This window comes from Punica granatum, chromosome 5 (assembly GCF_007655135.1).
Source record: "Punica granatum isolate Tunisia-2019 chromosome 5, ASM765513v2, whole genome shotgun sequence".
Lineage (NCBI taxonomy): Eukaryota > Viridiplantae > Streptophyta > Magnoliopsida > Myrtales > Lythraceae > Punica > Punica granatum.
The window spans coordinates 30,476,659-30,492,857 of record NC_045131.1 but is presented as its reverse complement, the minus strand read 5'-3'; the positions used below and the strand labels follow the sequence as shown (position 1 = coordinate 30,492,857).

General features: G+C 35.7%; 1 protein-coding gene across 1 annotated transcript; it reads right to left on the bottom strand.

Annotated features, from left to right (window-relative positions):
* Window positions 1-6,120: 6,120 nt before the first annotated feature.
* Window positions 6,121-6,965, bottom strand: LOC116209529 (NADH-ubiquinone oxidoreductase 20.9 kDa subunit). Its single transcript, XM_031543186.1, has 2 exons — window positions 6,687-6,965; window positions 6,121-6,596 (listed from the first exon to the last, which is right to left on the bottom strand). The coding sequence occupies exons 1-2, from the start codon at window positions 6,838-6,840 to the stop codon at window positions 6,448-6,450; spliced, it is 303 nt and encodes a 100-aa protein (XP_031399046.1). The 5' UTR covers window positions 6,841-6,965; the 3' UTR covers window positions 6,121-6,447.
* Window positions 6,966-16,199: the final 9,234 nt, after the last annotated feature.

Sequence of the window (16,199 nt, the reverse complement as noted above, 5' to 3'; positions counted from 1 at the left end):
GATAGCAGCGTATTACCTTAAAAATGTCTTATAGGAACATCATATTCCCACTGAATCTAATAGCAAATCATAACTGGTCAGTCAATCTGTTTTATATCTAAATTTTATAGTTATTATGATATTTTCTCTTCCGATTATAAATTACTTATAAATTATTATATGATTGTACTGTGAGCAGGCATAGCCTGGTCACCAATACATCATACTCCATAGTGTTTTTTTTTTGGGGAATAATTTACTAATAGATATTTATAGTTCACTCACAAAAAGTATTGCTTATTCCATTCTAAAAAATTACTTGCGATTAAGTACAAGAAACTATGCCATGATTGCTGTGATGAAATAGGAATGGAGTGTCATTTTCGTTCCACAACCGGACAAAATTTGACATGGAGAATTACAAGGGCCGCAATGCACGGATTGAATATCTAATAATTAAAATGAACAAATGATGACACAGTAACATGTAAGAAGAAAGTACATTAATTCAGCTTTGCAACATTTTACTTGTATATCAACTCACAGTTTATTAATTCCATGTAAAGTGAGATTATTTGTTCGCTCATCGGGTTAGACCGAGAGCTAGGTGATACGGTTCCACAAGAAACTTCTAGGAAGAACAGTCCCAGTTCAATCGAATAAAAATTCCACGAGATTCCTCTGTTCGCTCCACCGACTTTGTGATACAAATTACAAGGAGTGCAGAACTTTGTCCCTACCCATTTTCGATCGAGTGGCTAACCCACATATATCGATAGTGAATGGGAGAATTGATACAACAAAGGGAATTAGGGAAAAAGGCCGAAGGACCCACCGGGCACCGAGGCTTTTATTTTTTCAGATTGCTTTATTTATTATTTTTATATATTACATATATGTATATATTTGGTCTTATTTATATATCGAAAGGTCAAGAAAGAAAGGAGGGAGATCCACCTCATGACAGGGAGATAGGCCACTCTTTTATCATCCTTATGACGTCATCAACGCCATGAGGTGAAAGCTCGGGGCTTTTGCCAAAAGTGCTACCACTAGCACTAGCACTAGCACTAGCACTAGCAACTAGAACTAGTAGTATTATATTATACTGAAATTGCTTTTTCTTTTTCTCTTTTTTTGGTCCTTTTTATCCCTTTATATGCATTAGAAGTTAGAACTATCGTTGAAAATGCTATAATATGATATTCGCAAAAAAAAAAAAAAACCATCTTGTTATATGTGGCGATACTTAAGTGGTGGACCAATATCTCAGCAAAAGAAGTGGTGGACCAAGATGATCACAAGACAACAACATGACCATATATTTAACGAGATGCTAGTGAGTTTAGGGTTTTCTTTTTTTCGTAGTGCATATGAGAAAATAGAAACATAAATAAATGAGTATGGGTAGTTATATTAACTAGAACACTTCTAGGTTTTCATGTTAAGGCATGTCACTACACTAGTCTCCCTTATCAAGTTTAATTACATAAAAAAGAATCAGCTCTCAAACTTTTAAAATTTTGAAAATCAGACGTGTCATTACACTAGTCTTGTTTATCAACTATCAAGTTTAAGTTTAATAGTTAGGAATAAATTTTTTGTCATAATCAGTTTTAGATTAAACTTATCAGATAATGACATAATTTATTATTTATTTATGGACTTCTCTTTCGAAATGGATTATCAAATGAATTAGCTTGAAGGTGGATGAATTTTTATTCTTAATTGTTGGTCGAAGCACCGTATACCTCCGGTAAAATCCATATCTATATTTGCATCTATATCAATATCCGTAACTATATTTTGTATAGAGTCGGTCGACCAATGGGAAAATCTAACACTATATATACTTGTGAGACACTTAAAAACAATTCTTAAGTTTAGATTAGATTAAATGCGGGCCTCAAATTACAATTAACCCTTTTGTTACTGAAGGGGATTAAGGATGCGTTTAAAAACAGAGTTTGATTTTGATTTTGATTCTGAAAAAGGACAAATGAGATTGTATTATAAATTTGACTTGGAAAACGTGTATCTTTATTGTGTAGTGAATAGAGTTAAAATTAAAATCATGAAAACTCCGTTCCAAACGGAGCTTAAAAGTGGTCGCTTTAATTAAAGCAGGACAATTCAAAGTAAATGTCCTTGGAATTAAAGTAACTGTTATCTTGGTAAAAGAATAGGACAAAGAGCTAAGCTTTGAAGGACTCCTCGATTGAAAAAAAGATGTCGATGATTCTAACATGATACTATTATGCTGAAATACTACCTAAAGTTTCGACAACGACTTTAATTGCTCAAAGACAAACTCAAAAACTTGCCACGACCATAAAATTACAAAAATTCGACGAAGGTTTATATATATATATATATATGTGTATATAATTGTACTCGCAGAGGTGGTGCTGACGGCATCTCGGCGGATGTAAGGGCCCTCGCCCTCCGCATCCCGATCTCCGGTGGATCGTAAGTGGTGGTGGTCTGCCCTCCCCATCGGGTCACACCTGATCCTACTTCGGCAACTCATAATCTAGCCAGTACGGGTTCTGTTTTTCTTCATTGGCAGCGACCTAGTACCATAGCGAGACAATGTCTGTCTAGGCGCATGGCATAGTCAAAACGTCTCCTTCGTCACCCCATCCTAATCCAACCTCTTCCTCCCCTTGGTGGTAGCTTTCTGTCTTAGGCAACTCCATCACCCATCTCAGCGATAGCATCCTCCCGCCACCACTAATAGGATTGCAATTCGGTCGGTCTGATTTTCCCCTACAAGCTCAAATTAATGTTTTGTGGCTTTGCTTTTTTGTTGTTGATTTGAGCAAGTTCAGCTCTCCGTTGTCGGTCACTGGTTTGAATCAAGGAGCTTTAGCCGCTCTAGTCTCATTTGGTTTGATTGCATTAGGATTGAGTTTTTTTTTTATTGATTATGATTGATTGACAACCATGGTTTGAACCGATCTAGATGAAATGGTTGCTTAGCTACTCTAACTTATGTCCAAGAATTTGTTCTAGTTGCTTAGCTCCTCTAGCTTTTTAGATTTGATTGTCTAGGAATTATTATATTTGGTGTGATCTTGCGCTTGAATATCGGCCTAACACACCCTATCTGCTCCATTTTTCTCGCAAAAGTGGTTTTTGTCATGGATTATGGATAAGGCCGAGGATTCCCCTCTTGGTGCACACTGAGATCCATGGTGAAATGTTACAAACATGTCGTGATCGGGACTGATAATTTCAAGATAACAATCTTCAATTGTATTTATGTTTATTTTAATATGTTTTTCATAATATTTATCTTTGTAGATTGTCCCGCGGATAAATTGTTATATCTTGCTCTTGTAATATTTGATTTGACCTTTTCCCCTATATCCATTTTTACGGTGGATATACGAAGGGTACTCGTGACGTTTTTGGTTAAAAAAGCTGTACTCAGAGAATATCATTGTAAACACAAATTAAATCCTTCTCTTTTCTTGGGAATAAAAAAATTATACCCACTTGAGAGAGATAAAGACCAATCACGCTCTGGTGGCACGAACAAAAACCTTGCAAGTTGCAATTTATATGAGATTTAAGTCAATGACCTAACAACTTAAATTTTAAAAAAGTGATGTGCTTAAACTCACACAGAGTGTATTTGATTTTTAAAAAATTTTCAATTCTACGTAACTCAACTCCACTTATTTTTAATTCAATAACACAATCATTACTTTTTATTTTTTTAAAATTTTTTTAATTATTCAATTCAATTTTTAATATTAAATTCTCTCAACTATTCTTTTTTTTCATAATTCAACAACACAATTATTACTTAATCATTACTTTCTCTCAATTATTAATTATTTTTCACACTTTTTCTCATAATTTCACAATACAATCATTACAAATGAGGGGCCGTTTGGATTTAGAGTTAAAATTACTTTGATTTTGATTGTGGAAAAAGACAAATGAGATGTGATTATAAATTTGACTTGGAAAACGTGTGTTTTTGTTGTGTAGTGTGTTGAGTTAAAGTTAAAGTTAAAATTTTTGAATTGGGAAATATGTATTTTTGTTGTGTAGTGTGTTGAGTTAAAAGTTAAAATTAAAGTTAAAATCAATTAACTCTGAATTCAAACGGGACATTAAAATCACAACTCAACACAACTCAACTAAAAAACTAAATACATTCTAAAATCCAATAAGAAAGGTACAAAATAAAAGCGATTCACTGATTCAACCTCGATCTTGATAATGATTACGTTTTCGGCTAACTTTGCCTACATCAAACTGGCCATACACAGAGGACCGCTTGGCGTCATGTAGGGGCAGTCAAGTCACAAACCTTTTGACTGGTACAGATTTTAATTTAAGAGCTCTAATGGGCAGAAGGATTATCTCTTAATTATATTCATAATTTATAATGAAATATATATATATATATATATGTATATGTATATGTCGTCCAAATCTCTTCATCTTTACTTTAGTAAATCTGATGATTGTCCTTAGCAAATATCATCTTCATCTTTAAAATTGATATGTTATACGGACGTGTGGGGAATCATCTCTTTCTTTATTCTTAGAGACCAATAACAAAAGCCCCAAGACACTAACTTTGGTGGGACCGAGTCGCTTTGCGATCTTTCTCGCGAACCCTTAAAGCGACCAAAAGAATGCCGACCTCACAGAAATTTCATTGAACGTCCAGAAAGCATCGAATCAGAGTGGATGAAGCTGTTGGATCGTTTCGAAGTAAAAAAGAGAAGGGCGGAGGAAAGCATAAGATTCTGCTTTATTTGTTGATCAATCATGATTAATGTGCTATTAACTAGTTGCTTCATAGCCATTTCCTTTCTCTTTTATCCTCTGCTTTGGTTCTTTTTATGTTGGCAAGCAAGAACATAGAAAAAGGTACAGAATGTCCAGTTCGTACTTTTTACGACATACATTCTTGTATTTTATATATCAGATCGGACACTTCGCATTCTGAGTTCCAGAATATAAGAGCTTGGCAAAATCTGTTCTATTTGATACTCAGATGCTTCGAATTCTGAGTTTCGGAATATAAGAGCTTGATACTCTTCCAGAATGCAAATCCAGTCAGGGCTTTTGGAGAATACGACTAGAACAGACAACATATATAAGTGATCCGATGAACTTTCTGATATCATAAGCAACTGTCTCTCGAATCACCTTGCTTGTCCTTCTATGAATTCGCAGGCAAGATAATGTGGACACCCGCAGGAGAAGTCGGCAAGATTCATCTGGCAATTGTATACTTGAACCATATGAACTTAGGATCTAAAACATCATCACCGATTACAAGACCATAGCTGGGAAATATACTTCTCTTCCCACCCAAAGCTTTTAACCAATCTCGACATAAACCTAAAGGAAAAGTAATGCAAAATTTGGAAAACTGAAAGAAAATTCTCCACGTCCGTTTAATGGTTAACAAAGGGAATAAAGTGCATGCCAAGAACTTCGCAAGAAGATGAGCTCATAAACGGCGATTTATTCTTTCTGAGAAGTTCTTGGAGCCCTTCCGAGCTTTTCTCAGGGAGTTTGCAAGTCCTATCAAAAGGGAAATCACAATGGTCATGCTGCACTTATGATACCTGAAAACTTAGCCAACACCTGTTCGTCATAATTTTAAGTAGCACATTCTAGTTGCTGCATTTCCCATGTGCCGTCTCGCAACACATTAAGCTCAGTCTAGACAAATAGCATAATCCACGAATAGGCATTACAACTAGAATTCTCTCTACCTCCTATGCAATAATTGAGAAAATGGAGTGCATAAACTTCCTTTCATATCTTTCTCCCATGGTTTGCAATACCAAACTCTACGAGAAATCATAAAGCTATCTACTGATTCATACCAATGGAAGCGCTTCTACCATTCACCCTACTTAAAACAAAGGACTAACCAGAAAGCAGCAAAAATGAGATGCATCCAAAACAAAGGCATTGCAAATTCCATTAACCTACATCTCTAAACTCTCTGAAACTGCAGATTTTTCATCCTCATAATTTTCAATCCGCTCAACTACCGAATTTACATCCTCATAATTCTCAGCCCATTAGTACAACAGTTGCAGAATTCCACACCACGAAAAAGTATTGTGCTTGGGCAAGGAAATGGCAGCAATCGAATTGCAGAGTCGATATGATGCCACTCCAGAACTACATTATCGGAGCAGCAGACCTTAATTAAATGAAAGTACAAGTTTAAATCACAGAAAACGCAAGAAAACAGCAGAACGGATGATCCCAATTGCCAAGCATTAGTCCTCGAACAAAATAACGGCTCACCAGTAGTACAACTCGGTACCCGAACAAGTCAGAAACTTGAACAGCTAAGAGAGAGGCAATCTTCAGGATTATTTCAACACGACCTAATCGAACCGAGAAGAAGGAACATTTGCGGGGCAATTCGATGACCAAAGGGCAAAACCCTTAACAATGGGGATAACAAAAAGTTCATTTCTTGTAACGAGCTACCTCATCTTCGTTGGGGAAGAAACCCATAAGTCGACCTGCGGAGTTCTGGTAGGCGTACATGAACCCGCCCATCAGCCCTATGAGACCGCCCGTCACCATCGACGGCCCCCTTATCCCAGGCTTAATCCCTAGAACAGATATCAATAATCAAAAACCATCAGCAACATGAAAACGAATTGACTTGGAAATTGATAATAAAAGGGAGCTAATTCGGGTACCGGAGAGGTAGCCGACGGTGACGGAGATGCCGGTAATGGTGGTGAAGCGGAGGTAATCGAGGGTGCTGAAATTGCCGACGACTTTGGGGAAGGGAGGGTTCCGATCTATGACTGGGTACTCGGGCTTCGTCGACGCTGTGATGTCCGTATTCATCTTCGATTGGCTATGCGAGCTTCTTCTGCCGCTACCACTGTCCTCTTCCTCCTCCTCCGCAGCGATCTCGTAGTCGTCTTCTGCTTCTGCTACTTCGCTCTCTGCCCGGACTGAGCTAACTGGTTCGGCTGAGACTGAAAGAAGAGCATGAAAATGGGCTTTCTGATATGAGCAGGAAATGTTCCGGCCCAACATATTCAAAATGGACCTCAGAATCAGGCCCAAAAGCTTCAAAATGGGCCTCTGACGTTGGCCCAAAAGGTTTTATTTTTCTGTTTTGACATCTATATATTATATTTATACAATGTTGTATAGAAGTCTATCACGTGCAATAAATAAAGTTTGAAAAGTAAATTTCAATAATATATAGGGTCACAAATGTAAATATTTAAATAAGATTTATGGCTAAAATATCATTTATAAGAGAAATAAGTAAAAATTCTTGCATTAAATGAATTAAATAGTAAAACATTTAAAAACTATTTATTAATTATTCTTAGTCATTATAGCAAAGAAGTACTGTATATTTATTTACAATATGGATTTATATTAAAAAAATTATTATTTTAGTAAAAGAAAATTGGTACATCATTACACATCAAATATTTTAATACAACTACTTAATTTTATATGGGTAAATTGCATTAAAAATCATAAATTTTGCATGAAATTTCAAATTTATCGCGAATTTCAAATTTTAGCACAAAAAATCATCAACTATTACTTCAATTTCACATCAACAATACGTTTAGCTTTCCATCCACTTTTGTTGCTTTCCACGTAGGAGCCGTTTGCCACGTACATTGCCACGTCTGCAAAAATGGACAAAAAAAATTAACGAATGGTGGATGTGAAATTTAAGAAATAGTTGATATTTTTACGCTAAAAATTGAAGTTCAGGTTAGATTTGAAATTTCATGCAAAGATCATGTTTTTAATGCTATTTACCCATTTAATATTTTAAAAAATTTTAATCAATTTTAGTTTTATTTTCAAGAAAATACTTCAAATAAAGATCTTATAACTTTTCTACCATGATGATATCTAAAAAATATTTTAGATAAATTTCGTAAATAAGTTTTTTGCTCTTGTATTATAATTGCAGCAATTAAGTATATGTATATATATGCAATGTTTTTGAAAGTTTGAGAGCAAATGTGAAATTTTTGCTCGACCAACCGCATTCGCGGGCCAGCTATCTCAACGGACAGGTTTGGACAGCTAAACTTGTCCAGAGCTCTCAAATTGTAAAAAATAAATTGTGTTTTCGTTCTTGAACAATCGATTTTTGCAAAACGACCATCGACTCTTTTATGCCTATAAATAAGCATTCATTTTCGGTAAAAGAGGACTTTTTGGCCATTCATTTGCTGAAACTCTGCTAAAATAACCTAAGAAATCACTAAATATACCTAAGTGCTTACATATGTAGTAGGATTTGGTGAGCTTGAGAATGATTTCCATTGAGTCCGCATCGTGTCAAACTAAAGTGAGAATGATGACCTTTCGCCTCCGTCCAGAATTGGGATGGAGCTCTTTAGCTTCCATCTTGGCCATTTTGTGCTTAATTAGTTTAGACATGCATAGATTAGATGACTAGGTTGGTAAATTAGGTGGATTATAGCTCATTTTAATTAGGTTAGCTCTGTCTTGCTGCCTAACAGAACTTGGGATTTTTCCCATCTCTCCTTCACCGTACCAACATCCATCACCGATTCCATCTAGGGCCTCCCCACCGGATTAAGACATGACACGCCAGACTCTATCATCTGGGGCCTCTCTCGTGATGGCAAGTATAATACTAAATCTGCATATCTCCTCCTATGTGACCCTCAGGACCCCCCCAATGATAACTGGGACTGGATATAGAAGTGCCCAACTCTTCCCCGCATTCAATACTTCATCTGGTTATGCAAAAGAATAGGATCTCTACTGCCTCCCTCCTCGCTAAACGCGACTTGCTCATCTCACCCTGCTGTCCTAGATGCCCTTTAGAGTAGGAAACTGTAGACCGCATCCTTCGGAGTTGCCCTATTGCTAGATCCTTTTGGCAACATCTGGAAATCCCAACATCAAAGTTGGGCACCTTCATTGCCCCGGTCGAACTTTGGACTAGATACAACACTGCTTCATCTCAAGCCTCACACTTTCGTGTTCCTTGCAGCTCTATCTTCCCTTTCGCTATTTGGCATCTCTAGAAGAATAGGAACTTCTTGGCCTTTTCTTCGAAACCCCTCCATAGCAACCTGGTAGATTATACTATCCAAATTGCTGCGAAGTTCCATGCTACTCAACGGAGACCTCTTTCTAAACCCAGCTCGATTGTTCAAGTCCACTAGGAGTCCCCCCCGGATGGATTCTTCAAACTTAACACTGATGGTTGTGCCAAGGGCAATCCGGGCTCAGTCGGTGCGAGGGTACTTCTTCGAGATCCCACGGGCATATGGGTTAGAGGTTTTATGATGAATCTTAGGCGTACCACCAGTGCTATCGCTGAGCTTAAAGCCTTTAGGCAAGGGTTAATCATGGCTAAAGACTGTGGAGTCAACAAGTTAATTGTTGAGCTAGATGGCACACTAGTCCTATCCTGGGTGTGGGGAAACTCTACTAATATGGTGCTAAAAAACTTGATCGGCGATTGTAGGACACTGTGCTAACAGTTTGAGATCATTTCACCAAAGCATGCCTACCGAGAAGCAAACAAATGCGCCGACCACCTTGCCAATCTTGGAGCGGAACTTCTGGATTGCCTTGTTATTTTATTTCATGCACCTCCTATTAGGAAACTTCTTTATGAGGACCTTATGGGGCTTTCGTCCCCTCGATCTGTAAGCACTACGTGCATGGACAATTAAGCTTTAATGAAACTTCTTATTCTACCAAAAAAAAATCTTGATTGTACTCGAAAAAAGATTAATTGCGTATTAATTGGACTTGATTTGGTATTAATTGAGTCAATCTGTGCACAATTAGTTGTAAGTAGTGTTAGTTAGTCTATGTATGTGCTGATTAGGTTCTAATTGGGTTTAATCTTGCTTAATTGCTCATGTTGACATTTTGGTCGTGTAGTAATTATGTCCATTTTTGGCAATTAGGAGTAATTTGCCTCAATTTATGTACAATCGGACTAATTACGAACTTGACTGCGCGTGATTATGCTTGAATTGGCCTAATTAGGAGAAATTAGCATGAAATTGGATTTTGTAACATTCTTAAATTTTTTGTAAAATAGGCTTAGACGAGTCATGTTGACGATTTGTCACTTGATTAGGCCTAATTGCGTGTAATTAACTTCCCATTGCTTGTAATGTTGCTTGATTGGGTCTAATTATCTTAATTAGATCTAAATTGACCTTTTAAGCATGCTGAAATTTTTTTGCCAAATTGATATGAGTCTTAATTGATGGAATTAGGGGGCTATTCGACTCAATTGGGTATTAATTATGTCGATTATTCATTCATTGGGTGTAATAAGGTCCAATTGTGGTCATTTCTTTCAATTTGTGTTTCAATTGATGTATGGAGCTCATGAATGTATGAATGATGTGTAGGGCTAAGTGGATTAGGGTCCATTGAGTCTGATTTCGTTTAATTAGAGTCTAATTAGAAGTAGTTAGATCAATTTACGTGAAATTGACTTAATTAGTGAAATTGAATTGGAATCCAATTGAGTCTAATCGAGTGTTTTTAGGCTTGATTAATGTGAATACCTACCTTTGTGAGTGTCGACCGAACTCATGTGTGTATAATTGAGTCAAAATCGATGAAACTGTGAAAATTACATGTTAATTTGTAATAATCATGTATATTTGACTTAATTACACGGGCTTAGGGGTAATTAGATACAATTAGGATGTCTTGACTCTTAGGAAGGTCTTCGTGACCTTGAGGGCGGATCATTAGAACCTGATGTTCCCTAAACCAGATTAAAGCTGATCACTTGATTTAATCGAATTAATAATTCAGTTTCTTGTGTGAAAATGAATAATCATGTACATTGACTTGTGCCGCGGGAATTAAGGGTAGTCAACCCACTAATTGAGTTTTAGGATTCAAACTGAATGTCAAATTGACCTTGAGGAATTAGAAGCACCTTTTTTTAGAATTTTGGGGATTAATCGACTAATTCACGTAAACATGACGTGAATAAAATTGGAAAACCATGAATAAAATAAGTAGATATAGGAAATCAACTTAGAATTTTTCTATGTTATAGCCCTACGCCCATTTTTCTCTTTTGGGCCTTAGGCCCATTTTTAGGATCATTAGGCCCATTGTGTGAATGTTGCCTGAATTTAGAACTCATGTATGATCGGCCTGAATGTATGACCATTTTCATTCTTTCTTGCCTTGAGTGTGTGGCCCATTTTGAGTCGGACTATATAATTGTACAAGCATGTATATCATGCGGAGTCTGTTATTTTTTTTTTAATTTCCTTGTACATTCGCGAATGTAGACTTTACCTTAGGATTAAATAACTCGACTTTAACGAATAAAAAGTGTTCGAACTGTGAGGAGTCCATGAGGATACTGAAATGGCGAATTATTGATTTGTGGAACTCTAATCTCGTAACAAAGCTCTCAGACTCATTTTTTTGGTTAGAAAGACCGAGTCAAACTCATATCCTTAGGCGGTTAATATCCTGACCCTATAAGATGATTTTAGCTAGCTCAACGGCCAAATTAAATGATGTGGTAGCGACTCTAATCCCGAATTGGGTCTTAGGCCACGTGTACTAACATAACACAGCGAAGTTGGCGACAGAGGCTCAAAAGCCATGCCCGCGTGACACATTTTAATAGTAAATAAATATTCATAATTTTAGAAAAATTAAGAATATTTATAATTATATAAATTTAAACTTATTGAATAAATTTTTAAAATTGTAGCCATTATTGTTATTTCAATAGTAAATAAATATTCATAATCTATATATTATATAAGTTTGAATGTGTCGTAATACATAGTTGTATAATAGTAAATATCTTACTAATACATAGACTAATATGTTATATAAAAAATTAAATAATGATTCATGTTATTGCAATTACTAATAGCAAATATGAAAATGAAGAATTTACTAATTCAAATCACTTAATTACAGAAATTACGAATATTTATAGTTTTATATATAAAAAACTAAATAATAACATATATTATTGTATAACATATATGTAAATGAAGAAAACATTCAAAGCAATTGAGGAGAATTCAAATAACATATTTTCATTTTAATAGCAAATAAATATTCATAACATAACACAGCGAAGTTGGCGACAGAGGCTCAAAAGCCATGCCCGCGTGACACATTTTAATAGTAAATAAATATTCATAATTTTAGAAAAATTAAGAATATTTATAATTATATAAAATTAAAATTATTGAATAATTTTTTAAAATTATAGCTATTATAGTTTTGTCGATAATTGTAACTATTATTGTTATTTCAATAGTAAATAAATATTCATAGTTTTAGATAAATTAAGAATATAATAACTATATAAATTTAAAATTTTCGAATTAATTTTTAAAATTTTATCTAAAATCATAATAGTTTAATTAAGTATCTCCATTCAGAAGTAATTGTGTCATTGAGCTAAATTTATTCATATTTAGGAAACTTAGTATACGAGATTTGAGCAAGAATAATACAATGAATACTGAAAGTCATTTGTATATGTATACAAACATCCATCCATATATATTATTATGTATAGTAAAATTGACTTCACTTTGCATTAAGTAGGTTTATAGTTAGTAGGTTAAAGTAGTCAATTTATAATTATATAACCGTGAAATATTTAATTGGATATTATTATATAACTTATATTTAAAAACATTTTATCGATCATATAGGACTAAAACCATAAACTATTTGTTAGTGGAGAAATTAAAATATATGAAATTGAGTATAAAAATGCATAAATAAAATTTGTGAGAAATTAAGAAAATGGATAAGTTAATTAGTCCCACTTCATCGAAGGTTATTATTCAAAGATTATTATGTGAAATTTTAAACTATTTTTGATACTTTTATGATTCTTAAGAAGCAATTTATTTTTTAAATATATATAATTATAATTATTATATAAATGAAATATATGTGTGTGAAAAGATGAATCTGTGTATAATATAAAGATAGAATACTGAAAAATAATTAGTTTTTCATATAAAAATTTTCTAAGAAAATGATAACAAATCACAAATTCTACAAACTTATGGTCATATCACTTAATTGACTCCTATATTAATAAATGATCTCTCATGAGTGAACAAATTTTTTAAAAAAAAGACGACTTAATCATGTGAATTTCATTTATTTAATTGGATGTTAACCTAATTTCTATTATAAGATTAAAATTGTTATTATTATTTATGAACTCATGATAATATAAAAAGTTAAACAAGGATGTCACAAAATTTGCATATTTAAAAAATGGATAATGAAGTAAATATAGATGAATTTATCATAAGGATGTCATCTACAACAAATCTCTATAATATACTTACTATTAAATGAAGGGTGAATTACACAAAAAATTTCAAGTTTTCACTTTTGTCTCAATTTTGACACCATTTTTCATTTTTGACATAAAAAATAATAATTTTTTTTATTTTCATCTCAACTATGGCACGCCTTTTGCATTCCATCACATTTTCTATCTAATTGCTTATGTGGATGATAACACCATCAAGTGGATCCCGGTTGACTAATAGAAAAGTGACACATGTAATATTATCTTTTTAAAAAATAAAAAATGGACCCCTCATTATTCTTAATCTAGCAACTTCGAGCATATGTTGGACCCTCTGAGCATGGCTGCCATAGCAGCCTCTTTTTCGTTCCAAGAACAAGGAGCTCTTTGGAGTTCATGATTGATCTTCTTAGGGTGATTATGTTTGATCCAAAACTATTCCTCTTTTTGTCCCTCCTCTTGTTCGTTCCATGGTTGATGGGAACAATTTCCACCTGAGAAAAACTCCCAGTTTATAGAGCTTCCTTACTAATAGATTTATCTGTTTAGAATTTGAATATCTAAAATCCCAAAGCTTGAAGTCCCATGATTGCTAATATCATAATCATGAGGTGGCGCACGGAGGAAACAAAGGGAAAAGAAAGGAGAGAGAGGTAAGCCTTCAATGAAGTCCATTATGATGTCTGTAAAAATGGATCTTGGCATGGGTAATGGTTGTAACAGCCCAGGATAAGCCATATGTTCAGCCTTACTCATTTGACAAACTGAACATTCTCTAACAAACTGTCGAACTTGTCTCCATAGCCCTTTTCCAATACAGCAAGCTTGATATCCTCTTTGCAGTAGCTTGAGTTCCCGAATGTCTTCCCATGGTACCAGAGTGGTACACTACTAGAATTTCCTTTTGCAGTTCTTGGTTGCTGCCCACCACAAGTCTTCCTTTTCTTCTCAGTTCCTCTTTTTCCCAGGAGAACTTAGGATGAGACGCTGGATCATCCTACAACTCCCTAATGATCCTTTGTATATGAGAGTCATCCTCCCAGCTTTGTTGTATCCTGTTGTAAATGTCCCACGAAACTGTTGATAAGGCCAATAAGGTTAACTCGTTACAGTGTACCCTTGAAAGGGCATCGGCCACTTTGTTTTCTTTTCCCTTTTTATAGCAAATTTCATAGTTATAACCCAGCAACTTCGCAAGCCACATATGCTGAAAGGTAGTATTGAGCCTTTGCTCCAACAAATACTTCAAACTCTGGTGGTCTGTCTTGATAGTGAAATGTGCACCACTAAGGTAGTGATGCCATTTCTTAACAGCGTAGAGGATGGCTAAGAGTTCCCTTTCGTAAACTGATAGGAATTGATGTTTGGGTGCCAACATCTTGCTGATATATGCAATGGGGTGCCCTGTTTGAGTTAGGACAACCCCAATCCCTGCCCCCGAAGCATCAGTTTCCACTATGAATTCCTTAGAGAAATCGAGAAGTGCCAGCACTAGAATGGAAATCATAGCCTTCTTAAGTGTCTCAAAAGCCTCGTGAGCCTCCGTCCCCCATTGAAAAGAGTCTTTCTTAAGGAGATTAGTAAGAGGCTTGCTGATATGACTATATCCCTTAACAAACCTTCTGTAATATCCTGTGAGACCCAGAAAGCCCTTGAGTTGCTTCACATTTTTGGGAATAGGCACTCTTGTACAGCTTTAACCTTTCTAGGATCAGTTGATACCCCAGCTGCTAAAACAAAGTGTCCTAGATATTCCACTTTTGTATTACCGAAGTTGCACTTGCTCTTTTTAGCAAAGAGTATGTGCTTTCTCAATGTCTCGAACACCTTCTTCAAGTGCTGCAAGTGCTGCTGCCAACTCCTATTATATACCAGAATGTCGTCGAAAAATACTAAAATAAACTTGCGAAGGAAGGGCCGAAATACCTCGTTCATTAAACCTTGAAAGGTGGAAGGGGCATTAGTGAGGCCAAAAGGCATCACTAAGAACTCGTAATGGCCTTCATGTGTTCGAAAGGCTGTCTTGTATATATCTGGGTTGTACATACGAATCTGATGATATCCTGCTCGAAGATCAATCTTGGAAAAAATTGTAGAGCCGTGCAACTCATCCAACAACTCCTCCACCAAAGGAATAAGAATCTTGTCTTTCACGGTTAAATTGTTGAGCCCACGATAGTCCACACAAAGCCTCCATGTACCGTCCTTTTTTTTTACCAGCACCACAGGAGAGGAAAAGGGACTGTGGCTGGGTTGGATAACCCCTGCTTCTCTCATTTCCTTCGTCATCTCCTCAATGATGTCTTTTTGTGCAGCTGAATACCTGTAGGGTCTTGTGTTAACAGGTTGGGCGCCTTCTTTAAGCGGTATACGGTGATCATAGTCTCGGACTGGGGGTAATGTCCGAGGATCTCCAAAAACATCTTGAAATTCCTCAAGTAAGCTTGAGAGTTGTCGAGTATATTTTCCCTCCTTGCCTTCCTCTACAATTGCTTCAGCCGGACTATTCAGCTGCAAACTGCTGAGCTGCATCATCGTCAGTTGCCCTTCTTGTTGCAGCAATTTGTCCATTTGAGTCTCGTTAATAGTCTTCAAATCTTCCTTGCGGTCCCCCTTCAGTATCTTCTTTTTGCCTCTTACCTGAAACTTCATTTGGAGATCCTTGAAGTTCCATACAATGTCCCCAAAGTAGATAACCATTGCACACCTAAAACCATGTCATAACTATCCAGGACTAAGAGAAACATGTCTGCCTTGTAGTCTTGCCCTTGCATCCTCCACTGGAAACATCGGCACATCTTATCACAAAGGAGTTCGTGCCCATTAGCTACTGACACCTTGACTGGAGTAATGCTCTTTGTTGGCCATCCCACCTTATTCC